The 27072-nt window shown below is 39.5% G+C and overlaps 1 protein-coding gene across 1 annotated transcript in view; it reads left to right on the top strand.

Moving 5' to 3' along the window:
- Nucleotides 1–20465, top strand: part of LOC126094762 (coatomer subunit beta) — a 116648-nt gene extending 96183 nt beyond the window's left edge. Inside the window, exons 16-19 of the mRNA XM_049909313.1 lie at nucleotides 9–154; nucleotides 1394–1483; nucleotides 12399–12551; nucleotides 20214–20465. Coding sequence (XP_049765270.1) covers nucleotides 9–154; nucleotides 1394–1483; nucleotides 12399–12551; nucleotides 20214–20288 — 464 coding nt within the window. The 3' untranslated portion in view covers nucleotides 20289–20465. The remainder of the gene's footprint in view (nucleotides 1–8; nucleotides 155–1393; nucleotides 1484–12398; nucleotides 12552–20213) is intronic.
- The last annotated feature ends 6607 nt before the right edge of the window (nucleotides 20466–27072 follow it).

The raw sequence follows: 27072 nt of genomic DNA, 5'->3' as shown, positions 1-27072 counted from the left end.
ATTTTCAGTGTACGATGTGAGTGGAGCTGCTTCTGATCGCAATGTTGTTGTACTTAATGATATTCATATTGATATCATGGATTACATAGTTCCTGCCACTTGCAATGACACTGAATTCCGTCAGATGTGGGCAGAATTTGAGTGGGAAAATAAGGTACGTGTGAAATTGATGTTATGGCATTACTTAAGTTGATATTGCATTATGTTTCCTTCTCTGCCACCTTTCACATGCAATACAAAGTATTATGTTATGGCAGGAAGTAAAATTAACACAATAAATTTCTAATAAAATTTCAGAATATTACCCAGTATTTTAAAGGTAGTGGCATTATTAGAAATGTAGGTGATAGGAGGGTGGAGATGCACAAGCACACTCATTATCGCTACTACTGTACAGACAGTTACTCTGAGATTTATGTCTACTAATAACTTTATAATGTCGTCCAGTTTCTGAAAGCAGTCTGTTTTGAACTTATTAAACTTCATAGACGAATGGAGATTTTGTTTGGTGGTGCCAGTTTCTCAAAACTAAACTGCTGGGATGTAGTAGGGCATTTTCAATTGATCTGCCTTCACCACCTGATGCTCCAAACAGTAGTTCCTAGAAAGCATTCCAGCACCTGAAAGCACACTAAGTTAAAGTGAGCTTGAAATACCACATTATTCACGCTGCATTGAAATTTAATAATGTGAGGCCAAGTGGGTGCTACATTTGCCGATTCTTAAGTTGAAAGAGTGGCAAGCATAAACTTGGGAAGCAATTTTATGACATTTTGCATCAGACTTAATTGCTTCCTTGCAAGATGTACTACTTGTGATGAAACTTGGGATCACTTAAACTGACAGTGGCAAGTCATTTTACCAAAACCAACCATTTTCAGAAATGCTATGCAGGTTCTCTTGAGGGGTATCAAGGCATTATCATGAAGCTCTGTCACTACATCGTATTTTAAGTTCAGATTTTCTAAAAAATATTTTCCCTGTTATAACATCAGAGCAGTGTAGATTGTATCATTGTGGAATTTTACAATTAATGACTGCATAATTGCCAGGGATCAGTTGAAGCCATTAAAGACTTTTACCTTGAATGTCTTACTCATTCACATCTAGTTATACAAATGTTCAAGTACTCAGAGAAATATTGAGAAAAATAGGACTTACTCTGGTGAAGACATGTACTACGTTGTGTCGTGGTTGTTTATAGAGCAGTTTGCATGCCTCTAATGGTAAGGAGACTTCTTTGAGAAATGTTAGCACTTAGTATTGCATTGATGCAATTAGTAATATTTTTTTAAAGAAAAAGATATTGCATTAGATTTGTGATTAAATATCTTTCTATGTCACAGCAAAATTAAGTCATTTCAACTTAAAATTCTTCCTCTTTGTTCATCAGGTATCTGTTAATACAAACTTAACAGATCTTCATGAATACCTGCACCATTTGATAAGCAGCACAAATATGAAGTGTTTGACACCAGAGAAGGTGGGTTCAGTTCTGTTTCCCTTTCTTATTTTTAATAAGATTTTACAGATAAACTGCATCTGCCAAGTGTGTGTGTGTGTGTGTGTGTGTGTGTGTGTGTGTGTTTGTTTAAGAACATGACATGTTTCAATGTTGGGTTTGTTTTGAAAACTGATTGCACCACACCATTGTCTGCACATAAACTACGACTTTTTATGCACAGTACTTCACATTAATGATACACACCAATATGAAATGTCATAAATTTTTATTTGTGGGACAACAATAACTGTTCCGCTACATATTCATGGTAAACAAATCTGCCACAGTTGTAAAATGCTTTTATTGACTCAAGTTTTACATGACAGAAGCCACTATACACTACCATAGTTCTGGGGTGATTTGGTGTATCTGATATCTAAAGTAAAACAATAATTGTAACCTACTTCTTTAAAGAATTAGAAAAGTTTTAAAAATTAAAATTCAGGAGGTTGGATGAAATGATTTTTTTAAAAAAAGTAGCCTATATAGCAATAGTAGAAAGTCATTCATGTGCAAACAACTGGTTGGCAAACGTCTAGCACAGGTGGACTGCCATAATAGCATCCAAAATTATGGCTGCAAAGAACCCCAACTTGCAAGTGCAGCATGGGAAAATGTCTCTTGTTTCAAAATTGCCACCAGGAATGCATACAGTCTACTAGAAGAAAGCCACCATATGACATTATGACATTAGGTGGAAGTCATAGCCTTGACCAAAGTTAAATAATGACCCTGTGCTGCAAACAGTAAATCACCTATAAACATGATACGGTGAACCACGAGAAAACAGTGGTAGCGTTCATGGTCAACATTTACCGAATGCCTTTGTGACCCATGTGCCTGCAGCATGGGGACTGAGCAGTAATGCTGCAGGCTGTTTAGGCTGTTTTCATGGTAAACACCTTGAAGGGGGCACATAACATGGTGCAAAAAGAAACTAGAGTACAAGTACGTATGAATGCCGAATAAAGAATACTGAAAAAATATAGGTAATAACTGAAAGTAATGGCAGTTCACCGTGAGAGATGTTAGCCTTAACAAGCAAATAAGAAAAGCAGCAAGACTAATAACAGAAGTAGTGCAAGCAAGCAACAGATACATGACACAGAATGCATAAATAATAGTGTAATTCGAAGCGCGAAATGTGTAAAAAATGCCAAAATCTGCATCCAATAGCAGAAAAGCCAAATGTGACAAATGATAAAGTTGTGAACCTGTGAATTTAAAAGGTAAAATGTATAAGAAATTTTAAAAAAATAAACAGTTGAAAAAACTGAAAACAGTTGCAAACTGAAATGTTTTATAGTAGTTAACCGTCTGATGTTATTGCAATAAAAAAGATACAGGGCACTGATTAAGGGGTCATGTCAGGGTTAAGAAGTAACAGCAGAGAAACCAATAAGCTACACCCAGAACTGACAATTGAAAGCATTGTACAAAGCTATTCAGGGGATTTTTCTGCTTGAACCTGACTTTTTTGTTGAGAGCAGTGTCGGAATTGTTCAGTCTACATTTGAAAATATCTCTCTATTCCAATATGTTTAAAGTCAAGCCCTTGCAATAGGTGTGAAGTATAGAAATGTCCTCATTAATATTCCCTGGTTTGTGATTATTTAATGGTAAGTGCTTAGACATAATTGATTTTGGCTTATTAACGTTACAGTGCTCCTTAACTGTGTCTTGCAGGAAGGGCATTCCCTGTCAAGTGAAGTTTACTAGTATCAAACATAGGCCATGATTTGAGGAAGAAATTTCTGAGAGTGTACATTTGGAGCACAGCGTTGTATGAAGTGAAACATGGACTTTGGGAAAACTGGAAAAGAAGAGAAACAAACATTCGACATGTGGCAAGGAAAGGGATATATGGAAAACACTGACAAGAAGAAGGCACAGGATGGTGGGACATCTGTTAAGACATCACGGTATAATGTCCATGGTAGTAGAGGAGTTGTAGAAGGTAAAAAACTGTAAAGGAAGACAGATCCTGGAAGACATCCAGCAAATAATTGAGAATATAGGTTGCAAGTTCTACTCTGAGATATAGAGGTTGGCACAGGAGAGGAATTTGTGGCAGGATGTGTCACGCCCATCAGAAGACTAACGAGACAAAAAAAAACCACATGTTAAAATTCTCCTTAAACCTGCAGGTTCAGCAGTGGCACTCCAGTAGCCACTTCATCACACTTTGAGGGAAAATATTTTAATGAACAGCCCCAGTGCAAAGATAAAGTGGTGCTATATAGGATGTATATCGGTGACATAAGTGTCATTTATGGTGAGGACAGGGACCAGCTTTTAGATTTGTGTAAGACCCTGATTAACCAAGCACCTATCATCAAATTTTCTGCAGAGTTCCCACAATATGTTGCTTTACCATATTTGAATTTGTTACTGTGCATAGTGACGGGGTTGGGTTTGTATTTACCAAAAACTAATCACCATTGATACACTGATACATAGTTCTTGTATGCATGCTAGAGTCCATAAATGCACAGCCTTTACACAAAGTTCCATGTCAATAGGATGACTTTAATAAACAATGGGGTCCCAGTAAAGTGCTTAACTTATGCTAAAAGGTATCCTACGAAGATTTTGGAAGAAATAAACAATTTGCAAAAAAAGAGTAGAAATAATGGGTTTTTAGGCAGCACAGTCATTGTACAGGATACGGGAGAGAATTATCTTAAGACTCCCTACTGTAGTATGGGGCTAAGAAATGAAAGAGGAGGAAGCCGCCTAGTAGAATTTTGCACAGAGCATAACTTAATACCGAGCGAGGTGGCGCAGTGGTTAGCACACTGGACTCGCATTCGGGAGGACGACGGTTCAATCCCGTCTCCGGCCATCCTGATTTAGGTTTTCCGTGATTTCCCTAAATCGCTTCAGGCAAATGCCGGGATGGTTCCTTTGAAAGGGCACGGCCGATTTCCTTCCCCATCCTTCCCTCACCCGAGCTTGTGCTCCGTCTCTAATGACCTCGTTGTCGATGGGACGTTAAACACTAATCTCCTCCTCCTCCATAACTTAATCATAGCTAACACTTGGTTCAAGAATCATGAAAGAAGGTTGTATACATGGAAGAACCCTGGAGATACTAGAAGGTTTCAGATAGATTATATAATGGTAAGACAGAGATTTAGGAACCAGATTTTAAATTGTAAGACATTTCCAGGGGCAGGCGTGGACTCTGCCCACAATCTATTGGTTATGAACTATAGATTAAATTGAAGAAACAACAAAAAGGTGGGAATTTAAGGAGATGGAACCTGAATAAACTGACAACCAGAGGTTGTACAGAGTTTCAGGGAGAGCATAAGGGAACAATTGACAGGAATGGGGGAAAGAAATACAGTAGAAGAAGAATGGGTAGCTTTGAGGAATGAAATAGTGAAGGCAGCAGAGGATCAAGTAGGTAAAAAGACGAGGGCTAGCAGAAATCCTTGGGTAACAGAAGAGATACTGAATTTAATTGATGAAAGGAGAAAATACAAAAATGTAGTAAGTGAAGCAGGCAAAAAGGAGTACAAACATCTCAAAAATGAGATTGACAGGAAGTGCAAAATGGCTAAGTAGGGATGGCTAGAGGACAAATGTAAGGATAAACAGGTTTCTCTCGCTAGAGGTAAGATAGATACTGCCTACAGGAAAATGAAAGAGACCTTTGGAGGAATGAGAGCCACTTGTATGAATATCTAGAGCTCAGATGGAAACCCAGTTCTAAGCAAAGAAGGGAAAGTAGAAAGGTGGAAGGAGTATATAGAGGGCCTATACAGGGGCAATGTTCTTGAGGACAATATTATGGAAATGGAAGAGGATGTAGATGAAGATGAAATGGGAGATATGATACTGTGTGAAGAGTTTGACAGAGCTCTGAAAGACCCAAGTCGAAACAAGGCCCCGGGAGTGGACAACATTCCTTTAGAACTACTGACAGCCTCGGGAGAGCCAGTCCTGACAAAACTCTACCATCTGGTGAGCAAGATGTATGAGACAGGCGAAATTCCCTCAGACTTCAAGAAGAATATAATAATTCCAATCCCAAAGAAAGCAGGTGTTGACAGATGTGAAAATTACCGAACTATCAGTTTAATAAGTCACAGCTGCAAAATACTAACACGAATTCTTTACAGACGAATGGAAAAACTGGTAGAAGCCGACCTCAGGGAAGATCAGTTTGGATTCCGTAGAAATGTTGGAACACGTGAGGCAATACTGACCCTAAGATTAAGGAAAGGCAAACCTACGTTTCTAGCATTTGTAGATTTAGTGACAGCTTTTGACAATGTTGACTGGAATACTCTCTTTCAAATTCTGAAGGTGGTAGGGGTAAAGTACAGGGAGCGAAAGGCTATTTACAATTTGTACAGATACCAGATGGCAGTTATAAGAGTCGAGGGGCATGAAAGGGAAGCAGTGGTTGGGAAGGGAGTGAGACAGGGTTGTAGCCTCTCCCTGATGTTATTCAATCTGTATATTGAGCAAGCAGTAAAGGAAACAAAAGAAAAGTTCGGAGTAGGTATTAAAATCCATGGAGAAGAAATAAAAACTTTGAGGTTCGCCGATGATATTGTAATTCTGTCAGAGACAGCCAAGGACTTGGAAGAGAAGTTGAACGAAATGGACAGTGTCTCAAAAGGAGGGTATAAGATGAACATCAACAAAAGCAAAACGAGGATAATGGAATGTAGTCCGATTACAGCAGGTGATGCTGAGGGATTTAGAGTAGGAAATGAGACTTAAAGTAGTAAAGGAGTTTTGCTATTTGGGGAGCAAAATAACTGATGATGGTCGAAGTAGAGAGGATATAAAATGTAGACTGGCAATGGCAAGGAAAGCTTTTCTGAAGAAGAGAAATTTGTTAACATCAAGTATAGATTTGTCCGGAAGTCGTTTCTGAAAGTATTTGTATGGATTGTAGCCATGTATGGAAGTCAAACATGGACGATAAATAGTTTAGACAAGAAGAGGATAGAAGCTTTTGAAATTTGGTGCTACAGAAGAATGCTGAAGATTAGATGGGTAGATCACGTAACTAATGAGGAGGTATTGAATAGAATTGGGGAGAAGAGGAGTTTGTGGCACAATTTGACTAGAATAAGGGATCGCTTGGTAGGATATGTTCTGAGGCATCAAGGGATCACCAATTTAGTACTGGAGGGCAGCGTGGAGGGTAAAAATCGTAGAGGGAGACCAAGAGATGAATACACTAAGCAGATTCAGAAGGATGTAGGCTGCAGTAGGTACTGGGAGATGAAGAAGCTTGCACAGGATAGAGTAGCATGGAGAGCTGCATCAAACCACAACAACAACAACTGTAGTATTATTCCCGAGATAGTGGGAACGTGGTTGAGGGACTTAAGCATTATTCCCACTTTCTTTATTCCTCATAATAATGGGCAACATATTCACTACAAATACAGGGAACCCAAACCATGTAATAGAACAGGCATTTATTGTATTAAGTATCCACAATGTGATTCCCGGTACATTAGACAAACTGGCAGATGTTTCCAGACTAGGTTTAAGGAGCATTGCAACTGTTTTGAGCCACCAGTCTTCTGACTGGTTTTATGCAGCGCATCAGGAATTTCTCTCCTGTGCCAGCCTCTTCATCTTATAATAGCGCTTGCAACCTACATTCTCAGTTATTTGCTGGATGTCTTCCAATCTCTGTTTGTTTTCTGGTTTTCCCACAATTTAGTTCTGTGCTTCAAACGACATTCTCAGAAATTTCCTCCTCAAATTAAGGGCTATGTTTGATAACACAAGGGCCGCTGTAGTGCAATGCAAACTGATGCCCTGAGGTCGGCAATCGTGGAGTGTGTAGTGCGAGAGTTGCGCAGTAGCCCACAGTGCATGTCCTCTTTCTGCTGCTTGCATAGCTTCTATACTCAACGAATGGAGGTTGGGGGAAAAAAAGGCCCTTGTAATATACTTCTCTTGGCCAGAAATGCCAGTTGTGGAACATATATTGGAAAGACAGGATAGAGAGCACAGGAGGAAGAGTGTTCATTTCAGTTGACAAAAATATTGTCTCTATTGAAGTCAAAGTTGAGTGTGACAGTGAGTTACCTGGTCATGTATAACTGGTGAAACCAAGTTAATTGTTGACAAAATTATTTAATTGGATAGATAAAAAATCTACTCACCAAGTGGCGGCAGAACATACACATAAAGGATGGTTGTAATTGGCAAGCTTTTGGAGCCAGTGGCTCCTTCTTCAGACTGAAGGATTGAAGGGGAAGGAAGAGGGATGAAGGAAAAGGACTGACATCACTTAGTTCCAACAAGAGGGATGTAGAGGAATTACAGGCAAAGGTTAAAGAGATTGTAAATCCTGGTCTAGAGAATTATGTGCCTAGTAAGTGATTAAGACATAAAAGACCCGTCATGGTTTAATAATGAGAGTCGGAAACTGCTGATGAAGCAGAGGCTATTGCACTCTTCATTCAAAAGAGAATTGCCAAATGACAACACACAAAGGTTAGTAGAAAGTCTGTGGAAAGATCTATGCGCGAAGCATACACATAGTACCACCGTCATACCACAGCAAAAGATCTGCTAGAGAAGCTGAGAAAATTCTTGCCCTGTGCAAAATTACTAAGCAGATCTAAGGGTTCCATCCAGTCACTTGTTGACCAGTCCAGTGTGGCATTTAAAGATAGCAAAACAAAAGCCGAAGTTTTAAATTTCACATTCAAGAAATCATTCACGAAGGAGGATCATACAAACATACTGTCATATGACTGTCAACAGACTCCCATATGGACGACATAGTACTAATTATCCTTGATGTAGAGAAACAGCTGAAGGAGTTGAAAACAAATAAGTCACCAGATCAGAATGGAATCCCAAATCGATTTTTTAAAGAGCGTTCTGCGCCATTGGCCTCTTACTTATTTTATATTTATCACGGATTTCTCGCCCAGTGCGAAATCCATAGTGACCACAAAAAAGGGCAGGTTACTACTGGGTATAAGAAACCCAAAAGAACAGACCCGCAAAATTACGTATCCCTAACATCGGTTTGCTGCAGAATTCTTGAACATATTCTGAGTCCGAATGTAATAAATTTTCTTGAGTCCGAGAAGCTTATGTCCATGAATCAACATGGTTTGAGAAATGATCGCTTGTGTGAAACTCAACTTGCTCTTTTCTCACATGTATTGCAAACTATGGATGAAGAGCAGTAGGCAGATTTCATATTTCTCGATTCCCAGAAAACGTTTGACACGGTGCCCCAATGCAAATTATTGATGACGGTACAAGCAAATGGAATAGTCACACATATGTGAGTGACTCAGACTTAAGTTATATAATCCAGTATGTTGTCTTCAGTAGCGAGTGTTCATCAGACATAAGGGTATTGTCAGGAGTGCCCCAAGAAAATGTGATAGGACCACTGCTATTATCTGTATACAGAAATTATTTGGCGGACAGGGTGAGCAGTAATCTGTGGTCGTTTGGTGATGATGCTTTGGTGTATGATAAGGTGTCATCGTTAAGTGACTGAGGGAAGATACAAGATGAATTAGACAAAATTTCTAGTTGTGATGGATGGCAGCTAGCTCCAAAGGTAGAACAAAGTGAAAAACTAATCCGTAATGTTCGGATACAGCATTAGTAGTGTCCTGCTTGACAGTCACATTGTTTAAATATCTGGGTGTAAAATTTCGAAGTGATATAAAATGGAACGAACATGTGAGGATTGTAGTAGGAAAGGCAAATGGTCAACTTTGGTTTATCGGGAGAATTTTAGGAAACTATGGTTCATGTGTAAAGGAGACTGCATATAGGAGGCTATTTTTGAGTACTGCTCAAGTGTTTGGGATCTGTGCCAGGTCAGATTAAAGGAAGACATTGAAGCAATTCAGAAGCAGGCTGCTGCTAGATTTGTTACTGATACATTTGAACAACACACAAGTGTTACGGAGATGTTTCGGGAACTCAAATCAAAATCCCTGAAGGGAAGGCGACATCCTTTTCAAGGAACACTATTGGGAAAATTTAGAGAATGGCATCTGAAACTGACTGCAGAACGATTCTGTAGCCTCCAACATACACTAAAGTAAGGACTATGAAGATAAGGTATGAGAAGTTAGGGCTCATACAGAGGCATATAGACAGTCGTTTATCCCTTGTTGTATTTGTGAGTGAGTGGAACAGGAGAGAAAATGACTAGTAATGGTATAAGATGTCCTCCGCCATGAATGGTAAGGTAGGTGTTTGGATGGGCCAAATACCTTAAGGAGCTGCTGGAGGTCTTCTTGGACTCCTGGGATGAAATCATGGTCATAAGGTTTGTAAGCAGAGAAGACCTACAGCCATATTGTCAGTCATGACCTCTGTGGTGGATCCTTTGTCTGGGATGACCAAGTCTGGATTGATTTTCAGGTTACATGTAGCCGTCTGTTCCATAGAAATGATGATTATAATATCCCTTGCCGCGTACTAGCAGTTAGGAGTTGTGACTCGATCAGCTGATCGGTTCAACAACCTTGCTATTGTTATTGGTTCAAAGTTAATATACATCACAAGGCGGGCGTTTCGCCTGCACGAGCAAACTAGTTGTTCCTTCACTTAGCGTTGCTCCATGGCGAGTGAAGAAGTGTAAGAAAATATGGGACTTCGTTGCAAGACAGGATGATGAGAGGATGTGTGTGAAGTGTTTGCAATGAAACAGTTATTGTTGTGTTTTTTGAGATTCACAAGCTATATGTAACATTAATGTGGAGTTTAGTAACAGCCATAATACATATGATGTATTTCAAAGGTAATTTGGCGTATTTATTTTTGATCAAAGGATTCTGTGATGAACTGTAATGTACGACAAGCTTGTATTGGTCAATGTTTGCTGTAGAATCTGCTTCAATAACATGGTCAACAGCATAGAGAAAGTGTTCTCTGCTAAAACGAACTCATTTCACTCGCAAACAATTGTCAAATGACCAAATACGAATAGCAGTATCCCAGTTCGTGAAGATCCTATAGAAGTTTTCTTTCTCATACATTTCAAGAATTTTACAGGCGACCATCAGAGTTAGCAGCTGCTTCTACACCACAAGAGTAACTTGTCTACATGTACGAAATTATGTATGCTGTGGGAGCAGTTGATGCCGCTCTGGAAATTGATATTGTCCTTCACAGACATACAACAGAGACACTACATACACTAGTTCACTAACAACGAGTTTAATATTACCAGCTTAAAAACATTATTTTCTTCTTTTGAGACATAATATTATATGTTGGACTCACTGGGGAGGTGATATCAGGTTAGAAGTAAGATAACCAGGGGCTGACTGGGTGGAAAAGGTGGAGGATCATGGTCGGAGGAAGGTTGGAACTGCTTTAAACGAAGTTCTATGGGGGTTTTGGGTGGCTGTTGTCAGTGGGGTGCATGGCAAAGAAATATTTCCACTGTCGAGAATGAGTAAAGCAAACAAGTTCCTTTACAAGTCTAACATGGTTAAACTTGCATTTGGGTCTAACGTTGAGGCCTCTAGAAAGTATTGAGACTTCTGCAAGGGTCAAGTTAAATGGGTATTCGGGAGTGTTTATATGGAGGGTGAAGGAAGTTTTTGAGGATGCGGAAGGCATAGTGAGATAGACTAGCATGGAGAGCTGCAACTAACCAGTCTTCGAACTGAAGATCACAACAGCATAACATCAGGACTTAATTTACAACTATGCGTAGAACAAATACACAAGGGTTTATCAACAGAAACAGAAGCTGTAGCAGAGGCAACTATGCATAGAACAAATACACAAGGGTTTATCAGCAGAAACAGATGCTGTAGCAGAGGCAAAATAAGACCAAATAGTATCAAACATTAATGTCTTATCGCTGACAATATTTTGAAGAGGAATGTTTTCCAATGATGTAATTCTATAAACATTATCCTCCCTGACATAACTGCTGATATGTGATGGTGGTGGTAGCAGTTTTAAAACGAATACCATAATCATGTACTTGTTTATATGTAGTAGGATGCTACCTGTAAACACAATGAATAGAACAGCATGGCAGCACGGTGACATTTGACTTGACTGAAATAAAGAAAGTGTGGTTACTTATATAGCAACACTAGATTGGACTGATAATTTTACGCAGATCAGAAATGCTCATCGCGGACGTGCTACTGAGCCATCCTAGAGTGCACGCTGTGTATGACATTGGATTGCTACGACTTATGCAAGCTGTTGAGCACCCAGGGAACAGGATACTGTGTTGAGGACCCAGAGTGGCTTGAAAACAATAAATTGATCTAAAGAAGAATGAATATTGGAAAGCTGAGCTTCGTTATTCTATTTCTTGTTTGTACACTTACTGAGTACTCAATGAGTCTGTAGCATTATGCATGTTATTGTTTGTGTTTCATCCTAAATTTATTATTATGGAATTAGTCTGCATTTAAAGCATTCTTATAGAGTATGCCAGACCTTTAGATTTTTTCAATAACTGAGATTCAGTAAGAGTCTTAAACAGAAAAATGCTGCTTAAGAAAAGATAGCACAATTGTCTTCTTAGATACTTCATTTGCAAGATGCAATGCCCAGTGAATCTTTATCAGACATCTGCCCTCCTGATGATAAGATATGGTCATACAATGTTCCATTATGTTTAAGACAAGATGATTCCCGATTTTCACTTGGGATGTATAGAATAAATTACTGGCACTTTCATGCTTATGGTCACAATTTTGCCGTGTTTATATTTGAAAAAAACTATCAGTTGTTACAACAAATACTAGCAGTCTGAATGTAATTATAAAAGTCACAACATTTTTCATGAGATAGGGACAGATAATCTATAATGAGCCAATATCATGTTTCACAGTTTTACTGTTTTCTTTATTTTTGCATAATAACCTCTCTTGTTTAATATTTTCAGGCTCTGTCTGGTCAGTGTGGCTTCATGGCAGCTAATATGTATGCACGCTCAATATTTGGAGAAGATGCTTTGGCTAACCTGAGTATTGAAAAGCCATTCAACAAACCAGATGCGCCAGTTACCGGGCACATTCGAATACGAGCTAAAAGCCAGGTATGCATTTCTCTCTCTCTCTCTCTCTCTCTCTCTCTCTCTCTCTCTCTCTCTCTCTCTCATATCTCTGGAAAATTTGTTACAATATTATACAATTCGTTTGCTGTTGCTGCTGTTCACCTCTGGAACAAGCTGCCCTACACTCCTTGTGCAATTCGAAGTCCTGCTACTTTCAAAGAATAGTTGAAGAAATTCCTCCTGTCATCCTCATAGTGCTTCCCCAAAATTGACATGTGGCCAACTTCCCCTCTGTCAAAAAGCAAAGCTAAGGCTCCTATCCCTTTTCCTTTTTCTGTGGATCATGCCACCTTCTCCTCCCGTATATTCTTTGATTGTGTATTATCAGATTCATCTTTCCTTTCCTCGTCCATCCCTTTCTCCATGCCCATTGCCGCTAGCACTCATAATTAAAAATCTACCTTATTGTAACCTCTAATTATTGTTGTATTACTGTGTAAAAATATAAATCATGTGGATGTTTTTTCCTTATCTGTACTATTATTACAACGAAAATAACCAGGAGAATACACATATAAAAGGAGGTTTAACTTATGCAAGCTTCGGACCTCATTTGTCCAGCAGAAGGGAATGAAAGAGGGGTGAAGAGAAAGGAACTGGAGAGGTTTAGGAAAAGGGGCAGAGTTTGGAAAAGTCATCCAGAGCCCCAGGTCGGAGGAAATTTACTGGATGTGAAGGAAAGACTGATTGTTGGGGACTGCACCAGACAAGCTCTCAAAATCTGAGACCTCAAAGGTGGAAGAAAGGGTAACGTGTAAGACAGTGATTACTGCTACAACATCGTGCACTAGTTAATAAGAGTGAAAAGCTGAGTTCATTGTATGTAACAGAGGTTGGAGGGGGACAGGGAAAAATAGATGGCTCGGAAAATGAAAAATGTAGAAAATTAAAATGGAGTGAAGAACGGAGTAGATACATTGAAGAAATGCTGAGACAGAATAAATTAACCTAAATTAAGGCCAAGTGGGTGGCAATAACGAAGGACGTGGTGTAGTGCTAGTTCCCACCTGCAGAGTTCTGAGAAACTGGTGTCCAGGGGAAGTTTCCAGATGATGTGTGTGGCGGAACAAGCACCTACATTATGTGATCAAACTTATCCGGACACCCCCAAAAACATACGCTTTCATATTAAGTGCATTGTGCTGCCACGTACTGTCAGGTACTCCATATCAGCAACCTCAGTAGTCATTAGACATTGTGAGAGAGCAGACTGGGGTGCTCCGCAGAACTCAAAGATTTCGAACGTGGCCAGGTGATTGGGTGTCACATGTGTCATACAACTGTACGCGAGATTTCCACACTCCTAAACATCCCTAGGTCCACTGTTTCTCAGAACTCTGCAGGTAGGAACTAGCACTACACCACGTCCTTCGTTATTGCCACCCACTTGGCCTTAATTTAGGTTAATTTATTCTGTCTCAGCGTTTCTTCAATGTAACTACTCCGTTCTTCACTCCATTTTAATTTTCTACATTTTTCATTTTCCGACCCATCTATTTTTCCCTGTCCCCCCTCCAACCTCTGTTACATACAATGAACTTAGCTTTTCACTCTTATTAACTAGTGCACGATATTGTAGCAGTAATCACTGTCTTACACATTACCCTTTCTTCCACCTTTGAGGTATCAGATTTTGAGAGCTTGTCTGGTGCAGTCCCCAACAATCAGTCTTTCCTTCTCATCCAGTAAATCTCCCCCGACCTGGCGTTCTGGGTGACTTTCCTGAACTCTACTCCTTTTCCTAAACCTCACCATTTCCTTTCCCTTCATTCCTCTTTCTTCTCCTTCAACCGTTCTGCTAGGAGGAGGAGCCACTGGTTCTGAAAACTTGCATAAGTTAAACCTTTTCTTATGTATGTATTCTCCTTGCAGTGCTTGGTGAGTAGATTCTATCCAATAACATTATAATATCTGTACTTTTGTAATTTTCATTTTTCTAAATTTAGTATAACATGCTTACTGCAGTATATGACAATGTAAAATACAGGGCTATTACAAATGATTGAAGCGATTTCATAAATTCACTGTAGCTCCATTCATTGACATTGGTCACGACACACTACAGATACGTAGAAAAACTCATAAAGTTTTGTTCGGCTGAAGCCGCACTTCAGGTTTCTGCCGCCAGAGCGCTCGAGAGCGCAGTGAGACAAAATGGCGACAGGAGCCGAGAAAGCGTATGTCGTGCTTGAAATGCACTCACATCAGTCAGTCATAACAGTGCAACGACACTTCAGGACGAAGTTAAACAAAGATCCACCAACTGCTAACTCCATTTGGCGATGGTATGCACAGTTTAAAGCTTCTGGATGCCTCTGTAAGGGGAAATCAACGGGTCGGCCTGCAGTGAGCGAAGAAACGGTTGAACGCGTGCGGGCAAGTTTCACGCGTAGCCCGCAGAAGTCGACGAATAAATTGGCTCATGCCACAACTGGAGACTGACAGTGCCGACTTCATCTTTCAGCGGGATGGTGCTCCATCGCACTTCCATCATGATGTTCGGCAGTTCTTAAACAGGAGATTGGAAAACCGATGGATCAGTCGTGGTGGAGATCATGATCAGCATTTCATGTCATGGCCTCCACGCTCTCCCGACTTAACCCCATGCGATTTCTTTCTGTGGGGTTATGTGAAAGATTCAGTGTTTAAACCTCCTCTACCAAGAAACGTGCCAGAACTGCGAGCTCGCATCAACGATGCTTTCAAACTCATTGATGGGGACATGCTGCGCCAAGTGTGGGAGGAATGTGATTGTCAGCTTGATGTCTGCCGAATCACTAAAGGGGCACATATCGAACATTTGTGAATGCCTAAAAAAACTTTTTGAGTTTTTGTATGTGTGTGCAAAGCATTGTGAAAATATCTCAAATAATAAAGTTATTGTAGAGCTGTGAAATCGCTACAATCATTTGTAATAACCCTGTATATAGAAAACTTGCTTAGGTGCAAGAGACAGCCTAATGGCCCTAATATTGCCTGGTTAAATAAATCAGTAAATAAAATAAATATACTAAGAATTCTTCCTATTATGTTGTCTTTTTTTAAGAGTATAAAATTCCACTCCACAGATTACTGTTCTGAAGTGTTGATTTCTTTTTGCTTCTAGTTGTTCTGATGAAGTTAATGGAATAAATTTAGTTGAAGGAGAACCATGTGTGAAGTGTTCAGTGTAGTCAAAAGTAAAACTCTATGTACTGACTTGACAGAAAATCCTAAAAAGTTGTGATCTTATGTTAAATCAGTAAATGGATCAAGGCCTTGTGTCCACACTCTGAGACCATAGTAGCATCGAAACTGATGGTGACATAGAAAAGGCCAAAATACTAAACTCTTTGTTTCAAAAACAGTTTCACAGAGGAAGATTGCACTGTAGTTCCTACTCTAAATCATTAAACATACAACAAAAGCTAGGTATCAGAATTGATAATCAAGGAATAGAAAAGCAACTGAAATCACGCAGTAGAGAAAAGGCCACTGGACCTGACAGATTTCCAATATAAGTCTACTTGGAATAAGTTAAAGAACTTTTCCCTCTTCTAGCAGCATTGTACCAAAGATCTCAAGAGGACTAAAGCCCTTCCTAATTATTGGGAAAAAGCATGGATTATTCCTGTTTCAAGAATGAATGGTGAACAGATGCACAAAACTATATCTCTGACATTGATCTGTTGTAGAATTTTTGAAAACATTTTAAGCTCACACATTATGAAACTTCTGGAGACCGAAACTCTCCTTTGTAGGAATCAAAATGTGTTCTAAAAACAACAATGGTGGGAAACTTAGCTGACCTCTGTTCATCAACAAAACCCAGACAGCAGTAGATACAGGTGCCCAGGTAGGTGCCATAATCCTTGACTTTATGGAAGGTGGTTGATACAGTTCCGCACTGCTGCCTAGTGAACAAAATAAGTGTACTGCATGCCAAATCAACTGTGTGACTGTATTAAAGAGTAACTAGCAAACTGAACAAAATGTGTCATTCTCAGTGGAGAGAAGTGTTCGATGTAAAAGTAGCTTCAGGCACACCCCAAGGGAGTGTTATAGGATCATGACTTTTCACAGTATATGTAAATGACTGGTAGATAATGCTGGAAGTTCCATGAGGCTTTTGGCAGATGTTGCTGTTGTATACAGAGGTCACAATGCTAGAAAACTGTAGTGAAATGCAGGAAGACTTACAGAGGATTGAGGGCTGGTGCAGTGTGTAGCAGTTGAACCTTAACATAAACAAATGTAATGTGTTGTGTGTAAGTAGACAGAAAAGCCCATTATTGTATGATTACATGATTAGCAGAACAATAACTGGAAGCAGTTTTCCATAAAATATCTAAGATTATGCATAGAGAGGGATTTACACCACATAAAATCAGTTGTGGGGAAGGCCAGACAGATTTATTGGAAGAAACCTCTGGAAATGTAGTCCATATGCAAAGGGGGTAACTTACAAAACCTTTGTTCAACCAGTGCTTCAGTATTGTTTGGTCTGGAATCTATACCAGATAGTATTGATATAGGAAATAGAGAAGATCCAAAGAAGAGCAGCATGTTTTGTTAGATGATAATTGGTAAGTGTGAAAGCTTCATAGGTGGTGTTCAGACAACTTCAGTGACAGATGCTCCAAAGAGGTGTGGTTCACTGTTAAAGATACAAGAGAGTACATTTCTAGATGAGTCGACCATTATATTGCTTCCTTCTACATATACGAGGTACTACTCAAAAGTTCCCAGAATACACCAATAAATAATATTACACATTACCTGGAACTTATCACCGTCACTTTCAAAGTAGTTCCCTTGGGGGGTGAATACACACTCCTAGCAGTTTTTCCATGAACTGAAAGCTCTGTGGAGTGCATTTTTGATGAGCCTGTTTAATGCCACTAGTGATTCTGACTCAATCTCCTCGAAAGTGTGAAATCTTCAGTTTTTTAACTTGAGTTTCATTCTGGGAAATAAAAAGAGTCTCTCTGTGCCATGTTGGGTGCATATCGTGGATGAGGAACAGCCATCATTTTGTAATTCTTCAGGCTTTCCCAGGGACAATGTTGACATGTTGAATAATCAGATCTTCTGCTGGCTGTTTGTGTCAATCTTACATGATATTTCGTGGCAGATTATGAAAATGAGGCTAACAATTGTCTGATGAAGAAATAATAATGTTAAAACCTGTGGGAAGCAGCTTCCCACAGGTTTTAACGTTACTATTTCTTCATCAGACAATTATGTGATATTTCATTGGCGTGACTCACTGTCTTCTTCAGATGTTCCCTGAGGCTCTTCCATGGGTGGATTGGTTGGAGTAATTATGCCTGGATGGTGCTAGGTGCTCTGTTTTCATTCACAGCTACATCAGGCACTCCATCCGCAGTCCATGTCCACCAGGGGCAGCTCTAGTTGTCCTCTTTTGCTGCTAGTGGTCAGACCACTATCCGCACCCGGTTTAGCCACCCTCTGGTGTCATGTTCGTTTTCTGATGCTCTGTTTTGCATCCACACTGTGCCATGTGTTCTATCCACTGACTGCTGCCTTGGCCGTCCTCCAGTTGTCTTGGGCATTGTGTGTCAAGTCCTTGCCTGTTGAAGCAGGCCTCCCGTGTTGTACTTCTCATTGGGTGCTTCAGGTGTTCCATCTCCTCCATGGGAATGGTCTCTTGTTTGGTCCTACATCTGCTTCTGTTGGGCCTGTCTATTGATGTGTCACCTCTGGTCTATACTGCCTGGTGCTCCAAGGCCTGTCTTCATAGTTTCCACTTCCATTTCTGTTCCTCACAGAAGCTTGATGTTGCCTCCATTGTGTTTTCAGAAGCTCGAGTGCTGGTTTCCAGGTGGTGTGGAACAGGTACCCAGTGCCGTGGTTGAGGAGCTTCTCCATGATCTTGATCTCGATGAATTCTTTCATGACACTTTCCCAGTATCTCTGGGTCTCTATCACACTCTTGGTGTTGCCGTAGCTCATGAGTGACCAAGTTCTAGACAGTGATCTGCTATTGCTGATTTGGTTGCCTTTGGTATGCCTCTGATGTTCTTTATACCTGATGCCCACCATCCCAGTGGTCTGGCCAATGTGTGACATTCTTCACTGGCACGGCATATTATAAAAACTTGCTTCTGTAGCTCCAAGTATCGTTTACGTTCCCCAACAGTGCCCCAGTTGTAATGGATGAGCAAAATATACTTTTGATGTTGTTTTTCAAGAGAATTCTGCTGGTTTGGCAGAAATTTGTCTGTAGTACAGCAGATATGCCACTGTCTTTGTCTCTTCTTGTTCTTCTTCTGGAACCTCTGGTGGAGTGGTAGAGCAAAGTGCCTTCTAAATGTCTCTGAAATAGTATCCATTTTTGTGGTACACCGATCGTAAGTGCTTTATTTCATAAAATAGTTTTTAATTTGTGGCAAAATCTTCTGTTAATGTGCTCCGTAGAAAGGTGGTTTCAGTTGTTCCTAGTTGCCTCAGATGTAGGTACTTCATTTTATCTATGTGCTCGTGTATTTAAAACCCGTAGCACTAAGAGATTGGAACTGTAACCAACAAAGACATCTCAGCATGTCACTATTCTGGTATGTGGACTGTACTGACCAATCAGCAAATGTTTATCTGCTGATAATACTGAAGTTTTTGCTTCGTTGAAGTGTGCAAGTGGTCATTTCCAGCAGCCCGCACTCTGCCCTAATTTTATCGTCAGGTTGTATATGGATTCATTAATTTCATATCGGTGCATGTAGTTCATATACCTTGTGTCAGGGTAAGGAAGGCATGGTCCTTAACAGACTCCGCTTCCACAGTGGTGCTGTTGAGAGGCTCTTTTAGCGATAGTGCTCGGAACTTACAGTTGGCAACAACAGTAATAATGCAACTTTGAGTCAGGCATGGAGGCTCAGATTGCCTGAGACTTAAGACAAGTGCTTGTGGCAGACAGAATATCTGGGTTCAAGATCCTATCTGGAGGAAATTCTGTATTGGTACACGTCCAATGAAAGTTCTTCTTTAGGATACGAGTTGTTCTTAGCAGAATTGTTCAGATGACACTGTATGATCCTATTCTTAATTATGTCTTTTTGTGTTAATGACAGACAAAAAAAGTCTTACCACCTTTGTTGTTTGTAATAGTGGCTACAGGCCACTTTGGTAGAATGTGAGTCTTCTGACTTACTGCGACTTTGGTGGTTTGTGTGGTAGTGTCATCAACTGCTTAGTACAGTAGCTCCTCAGTTGACATTATATACATGTAAGTGAAACAATTCAAGAGCAGTTTGCCACTGAAGCCTCTTAGGTAGTGACCAGAAATCGTAGGACCCCCTGTATCAGTAGTTGGATTTGCTGTCTTGCAGAACACATAGGGTGTTTAAGTATTTTTTTGTATGTACAAAAGGAGACTTCACTTGAGAGAAATGTAAAATTTCAAGGAGAGACTGACTGGCCTTTATTTACCTTCAGTAGGTAAAATTCCCATACTTCCAATTGACCCAATAATAGTAAGAAAAAGATCATTTCTATTTCTATTGCAGGGCTAGAATTTTACCTCCTAAATGTAAGTGCTAAATATTCCTTTGAGAAAAAAGTACACAAAAAATGAACTAAATTTTCATACACCAGTTGTTATCAATTTTTTGTAATATGAAACTAAAATTCATTTATATTTTGCAGGGAATGGCTCTGAGCTTGGGAGATAAAATCAACATGACACAAAAAGGTCCACAAAAAGCGTGTAGTGGAGCATAAATATGTACTACCATGAATTTATTTTCTGAGATATGAAATGTGAACAATATACTGGAGTTAAGTGATGTCTTTTATTCATATTATTATACAATATCTTGTTTTACATAATTGTAATAGTACAACTTGTATACTGTACATGTTTTTATTTAAGATTAAATCTCGAAGTTGTAAATTAAATGTTGAAATAATTGAAATGTGCCTCACACCCTGCTTCAAATGGTAAGTAGCTGTCAGTTTCATTAACTTAACAACACATACATCTCACAGACCAAGATTTCAACTATCCAGGATATGTCACAGTCCATCTATTCACCAGACCTCAGTTATCATACTGCCCACTGTAAACTAGTGTAAATATGGTCATAGCAAGTTCAAATGCTCACACATGCAAAGTTCTTGCTATGATTCATGTTGTTTATGTAAAAGAGAAGACACCTGCTAAATTTAACCTTTAATATATTTTTGTTTATAGTGAAAATGTAGATTTCAGTTGTCATGATGAAAGGCATGGGAAAAGCATCAGCCGTCACTGATAAAATTGTCCAAGATACTAAAGATGTAAGCTGACTGCCATTTAACAATCTCTCAAATTCATGAATTATCAAGAAGTGTTTTCAATTAAACTATTACAGTGGGATATTGAAAATAGACAGGCTGAAGATCGCAAATTAAATCAGCTGGTCACAGTATAGTCATAACTCACATGAAGAACAAGGGAGTTGTTTACTGAGCTCACTGTGTTGTTTAATGAAACTTTGCTGTATCATTTCATACCTGAGAGCACCATTGAAATGTAAAAAGACAGCGGTCGCAGAAGTTGTTGTAAATGCTACTGGTAAAATTGAAGTAATAAATAGTACTTTATGAAAGCTGTAAGGTTGATATCAACAAAACATGCTAAAAAATATACTTAAATTCTGTTAGTGACAGTTACTTGTGGACGTGTTCACAATATAACCTTGTAAAAGGAAGTTTGTAAACTTTGTCAAAAACGAGCACATCATTTTCAGAATGCTGCAAAGGTATGTTGATTGTTAAAAATGCAAAATGGTGCTCTTTAAGTTAAATATATACCATATTTAACTGACTGCAAGATGACATTTTTCCAAAATTCATCAGTAAAAAATACAGCAGATTAAACTTCAACTGCTTGAAGTCAGTGTTTTTACATTGTGTAGTGGCTTAATGTAGGGGTTGTCTTCCATTTGCAGGTGAAGATTTGATAGTTGAGGTCAAGTGCAGATTTTATTTAGCGACTTCAGAAGGGCAGTTGGAGGTGGAAGCAGAGTCTTAGTCAAACACTAGGATGAACATGGGGAAAGGAGTGGCAAGCTCCAGTTCACCTGAATTGAAATATAGTCAAAATTGACCTGGTATTGCAAATAGAAAGATACTCAACAGTAAAATACATTTCTATGGGAAACATATTAATTCTAATATAAATACATTCACACAGAACACTCAAAACACCGCATAAATCCTGCGTCTGGCCATCCTGATTTAGGTTTTCCGTGATTTCCCTAAGTCACTCCAGGCAAATGCCGGGATGGTTCCTTTGAAAGGACACGACCGACTTCCTTCCCTGTCCTTCCCTAATTCGATGAGACCGATGACCTCGCTGTCTGGTCTCCTTCCTCAAACAACCCAACCCCACAGCATAAAAAACAAAACATGTGGTTCAACAATGGAGTTACTGCTCCACAGCACTGTTGCGTTTTGAGATTGGCAACACGTGATGTTACAAGTGCACTGTTAGCCCAAAGTGCTCAGATTTCTGCTGATGAACACCTAGGGAGCTGAGAGGACAGTATGTTTTAATTTTAAATTAAATTGCAGTTTCCATCACTATTAAGTCAGCATTTGAATTCTATAACCTTAAAGTTCTCAAAAGTAACAGCAGCATTCAGTTTGCTATGATTTTCAATGCTATAAGAACAGTAAATTATATGGCTCAATAATAGATGAAAATCATTGCCGCGATACTGTTCACACACATGGATCTAAGAGGTAACAATTCACAATTGGTTTGTGCAGACAGTACAGTGCTAATTTTGAGTTAATGTTAATTAATGAAGAAGGGACCATAAAATATGGTATGGCAGGAAGAAAATTTGGTGTCACAAAAAAAAAAAATCCTTGTAGGTTGTGTAAGATAATGTATAAATTAAAGAAAGCCAGTTCGACATGCCCCCCAGCTGTCAGGAGCTGCAGCACAGAAGGTTTCAGTAATTGGAGTAACAGGTCATGCAGTATATGGAGGTGCTGGAGATAAGAATTTTCCAATAGCATGAGATACAGAATTCAAAAAGAGTATGGGTTGATGCATGAGGATAATGAATAGGACATGACTTAAATCGTGACCATGAATAATGGTAACAAAGTGACTTCCCATAGCAATTAATGAAAAGCTACTTGCTTTTCAGGGTTGTGTATCATCCTGAGAAACTACGACTACTCGCTAAGCCTGTTTATGTAAATAGGCTGTTAAATGTTACTGCCATTACTCAGGCCAGCACTACATTAATCAAATAAGGAGTGTTGATACTTGCCAACAGTTTACAATAAAAACACATCATGCCAGAGAGACACACAGGTTGGATAATCCATTCAACCAGGTGTCAGCTCCAGTCACCAGTACTGGACGTGCACTCTGGTCAGCACCATGTGTAAGTTGCCACAGTTACTGGCTGTACTATAAAATTCATTAAAACATAGGCACAACAATTTTTACACAAGATAAATGGAGCAACCACCTTCATGAACTCTTAATCCCTAAGAGTATCCAAAACTTAATAAAACTGTGTTATCTTACTACAATAACCAGAAGCAAGTTCAGTACTGGTCACTTAATGCCACATCAGAAATAGTTGTTTCAGCAACTAATGGAAGTTGACAGTCCAAAATAAACAGGTCTCAATGAGTGTCAACAGGTGCAGTTTGCAAAATCAAATGTCAAAAGCAAATGTTCAGAAAGTGCTCACAATTTTAATTCCACTGGTGATGGCAGCTGATGAATGTGATGGAATCAACAGCAGCAAATTCCTCAGTCCGTCCAGACTCTGCCTGCCACTAGCAGGTGCTCTCAGAGTACCACATATTTTTGCAGCAGTGTGTCTTTCCTCTTGCGTGTCTGCACAGCCCCAGCACATGGTCCTGGCAGGCACTGCCTTTCCTATCCACTCATTTGAATGACAAAATGGAATGAATGCGCTTATGTGGCATGCCCTGCAAAAGTTTCACAGATAGGTCGTGACCTGTCATCGACAAAGCCGAACCCATTGCTGGGTAACTGCCACAGGTAATAGCGAACAACTACTATCGATATGAAGCGGAATGGCTCAGTGTTCTTGTAAGAAGTTCTGGCAATGAAAAGACCAGACTAACTGTCATTCTGGGTACTCTGGCAGATGGAAGGAAGCTCCGGTCATAAGTGGTTCTTCACAAGAAAATCATACCAAAAGATAAACTGCCTGCAGGACTTATCTTTAGATGTCAAAAAGTGGAATGAATGGTTAATGACCTGAAGCCCTCACAATCCATGCAGGACCAGTGGATTCTTACTGCAAGGAGCAGAATCTCAAGTAAATCCATAATGAGAGGCTTCAGAGTCGCAAACTCTGGAAGAGGAAGTATTCAAAAGAAACCCAAGTCGTGTACAGAATTTTATGGTTGCCTGTATGAAGAAAATTAAACAGTAATTCACAACTAGGGGATGTTGTCCAAGATCGAAGATTTCATGATATTTGAAGTTTTATTTGAATCTCGTGGGATGATTTTATTACTATCATTCAATAACTCCTTTTGACAAAGTACGAGGTCTATTCAAAAAATTCCAGAACATTCTTAATTTTGCGCCAATGGTCTTTTGGAGCAAAATGCGGTTGGCATCCCTGCACACACTTGTGTTTATTTTGCAACTGCCGGCAGTTTCATTGTTTATCTGTTAGTTATTGTTCAGTGCTTCATTGAGTTGAACGTAGTCACACAGTTTGTGAATTTAGAGATGGCAGAGTTACAGGAGCGATGCATCTGCATTAAGTTTTGCATGAAACTCAAGAAAATGTTTACAAATATACACCAAATGATGCAGGAAGCCTACGGTGATGAGTGCTTAAGCTGTACTCAGTGTTAAGAATGGTTCACACAGATTTAAAAAAATGGCTGGACGGAAGTTGAAGGTGACCCTCATACAGAGTGCCCTTACAATGTCTACCGACGATGCTCATGTCAGAAACATCTACAAAATTTGTGCCACAGGGATGAACTTATTTTATGGTACTATTGGGACGTGTTGCGACACCAGCAAAAAAATGTGAGAAGGAAATGGCCTGAAATGTGGCAAGACAATTCATGGCTCTCACTTCATGAAAATGCACCCGCAAACCTTCATCCGTGTTGGTGCATGGTTATTGCCAAGAAACAAAATCACTGTGCTGCCTCATTCTACACACTCTCCAGACCTGGCCCACTACAGACTTTTTTTATTTCCAGAGTTGTAAACACCATTGAAAGGATGAAGATTTGTAACAATAGATGAGATAAAAAAAAATTCGCAGACAGTGCTTCATGCAATTCAGCAAGAGGCGTACCAGGTCTGGTTCTGGAAGTGGAAGTGGCATTGGGAGCAGTGTGTCACTTTGGAGGAGAATATTTCAAAGACCATACACAATAAGTAAAAGATAAGCATAGAAAAATTTTGGGGACAGAGTTCTGGAATTTTTTTGAACAGACCTTGTATATAATAAACTAATAGTGGCATCTCTGTCCTTGTCACTGATGAACTCCATTCAATCAATCAAGAAAGTGAGCCGTGAAATGGTGCCTCACAGTATTCAATGCCATGGGTGTCTCACAAGATGACAAATAGAACTGCAAGAAGAGAAGAAGCAGTAGTAGGCTTACAAATGAATGGTGCTCATGATGAAGACGAATAAAAAATAGTGATTCCACAGGTTCATGTTGTTAATAGTATGCAAAACAGAGGTTGTGAAGATAAAATCTATGAAAACCATTTCTTCTTGCTCATGCTATTTCTTGTTGCTTTGCCAGAATGTGGACAGTAAATGAATGAAGTAAGTTTACAATAGGTAGTATAATAAAGAGGATAATATTATGGAAATGGAAGAGGATGTAGATGAAGATGAAATGATACGATACTGCGTGAAGAGTTTGACAGAGCACTGAAAGACCTGAGTCGAAACAAGGCCCCCGGAGTAGACAACATTCCATTGGAACTACTGACGGCCTTGGGAGAGCAACTCCTGACAAAACTCTACCACCTGGTGAGCAAGATGTATGAAACAGGCGAAATACCCTCAATCCCAAAGAAAGCGGGTGTTGACAGTTGTGAAAATTACCGAACAATCAGTTTAATAAGCCACAGCTGCAAAGTACTAACACGAATTCTTTACAGACGAATGGAAAAACTAGTAGAAGCCGACCTCGGGGAAGATCAGTTTGGATTCCGTAGAAATACTGGAACACGTGAGGCAATACTGACCTTACGACTTACCTTAGAAGAAAGATTAAGGAAAGGCAAACCTACGTTTCTAGCATTTGTAGACTTGGAGAAAGCTTTTGACAATGTTGACTGGAATACTCTCTTTCAAATTCTAAAGGTGGCAGGGGTAAAATACAGGGAGTGAAAGGCTATTTACAACTTGCACAGAAACCAGATGGCAGTTATAAGAGTTGAGGGACATGAAAGGGAAGCATTGGTTGGGAAGGGAGTAAGACAGGGTTGTAGCCTCTCCCCGATGTTATTCAATCTCTATATTGAGCAAGCAGTAAAGGAAACAAAAGAAAAATTTGGAGTAGGTATTAAAATCCATGGAGAAGAAATAAAAACTTTGAGGTTCGCCGATGACATTGTAATTCTGTCAGAGACAGCAAAGGACTTGGAAGAGCAGTTGAACGGAATGGATGGTGTCTTGAAGGGAGGATATAAGATGAACATCAACAAAAGGAAAACGAGGATAATGGAATGTAGTCGAATTAAGTCGGGTGATGCTGAGGGTATTAGATTAGGAAATGAGACACTTAAAGTAGTAAAGGAGTTTTGCTATTTGGGGAGCAAAATAACTGATGATGGACGAAGTAGAGAGGATATAAAATGTAGACTGGCAATGGCTAGGAAAGCGTTTCTGAAGAAGAGAAATTTGTTAACATCGAGTATAGATTTAAGTGTCAGGAAGTCATTTCTGAAAGTATTTGTATGGAGTGTAGCCATGTATGGAAGTGAAACCTGGACGGTAAATAGTTTGGACAAGAAGAGAATAGAAGCTTTTAAAATGTGGTGCTACAGAAGAATGCTGAAGATTAGATGGGTAGATCACATAATTAATGAGGAAGTATTGAATAGGATTGGGGAGAAGAGAAGTTAGTGGCACAACTTGACCAGAAGAAGGGATCGGTTGGTAGGACATGTTCTGAGGCATCAAGGGATCACCAATTTTTGTATTGGAGGGCAGCGTGGAGGGTAAAAATCATAGGGGGAGACCAAGAGATGAATACACTAAGCAGATTCAGAAGGATGTAGGTTGCAGTAGGTACTGGGAGATGAAGAAGCTTGCACAGGATAGAGTAGCATGGAGAGCTGCATCAAACCAGTCTCAGGACTGTAGACCACAACAACAACAACAGTATAATTTTTATGGCAGATTTTAATGTGTGTTTTGTCCGTGAAACATTTTGTAATTTTGAGTAGTCATAAATTGTTGAAAATACTAAGATCCTCAAGGATCCTCTTCAGAATAAGGGGTCTCGTATATTCAGGGTTGTCCTA

The sequence above is a fragment of the Schistocerca cancellata genome, chromosome 8 (genome assembly GCF_023864275.1).
Source record: "Schistocerca cancellata isolate TAMUIC-IGC-003103 chromosome 8, iqSchCanc2.1, whole genome shotgun sequence".
In the NCBI taxonomy this organism is placed as follows: domain Eukaryota; kingdom Metazoa; phylum Arthropoda; class Insecta; order Orthoptera; family Acrididae; genus Schistocerca; species Schistocerca cancellata.
Note: the sequence above shows the minus strand (reverse complement) of the source record. Positions and strands in the feature narration are given on the sequence as shown.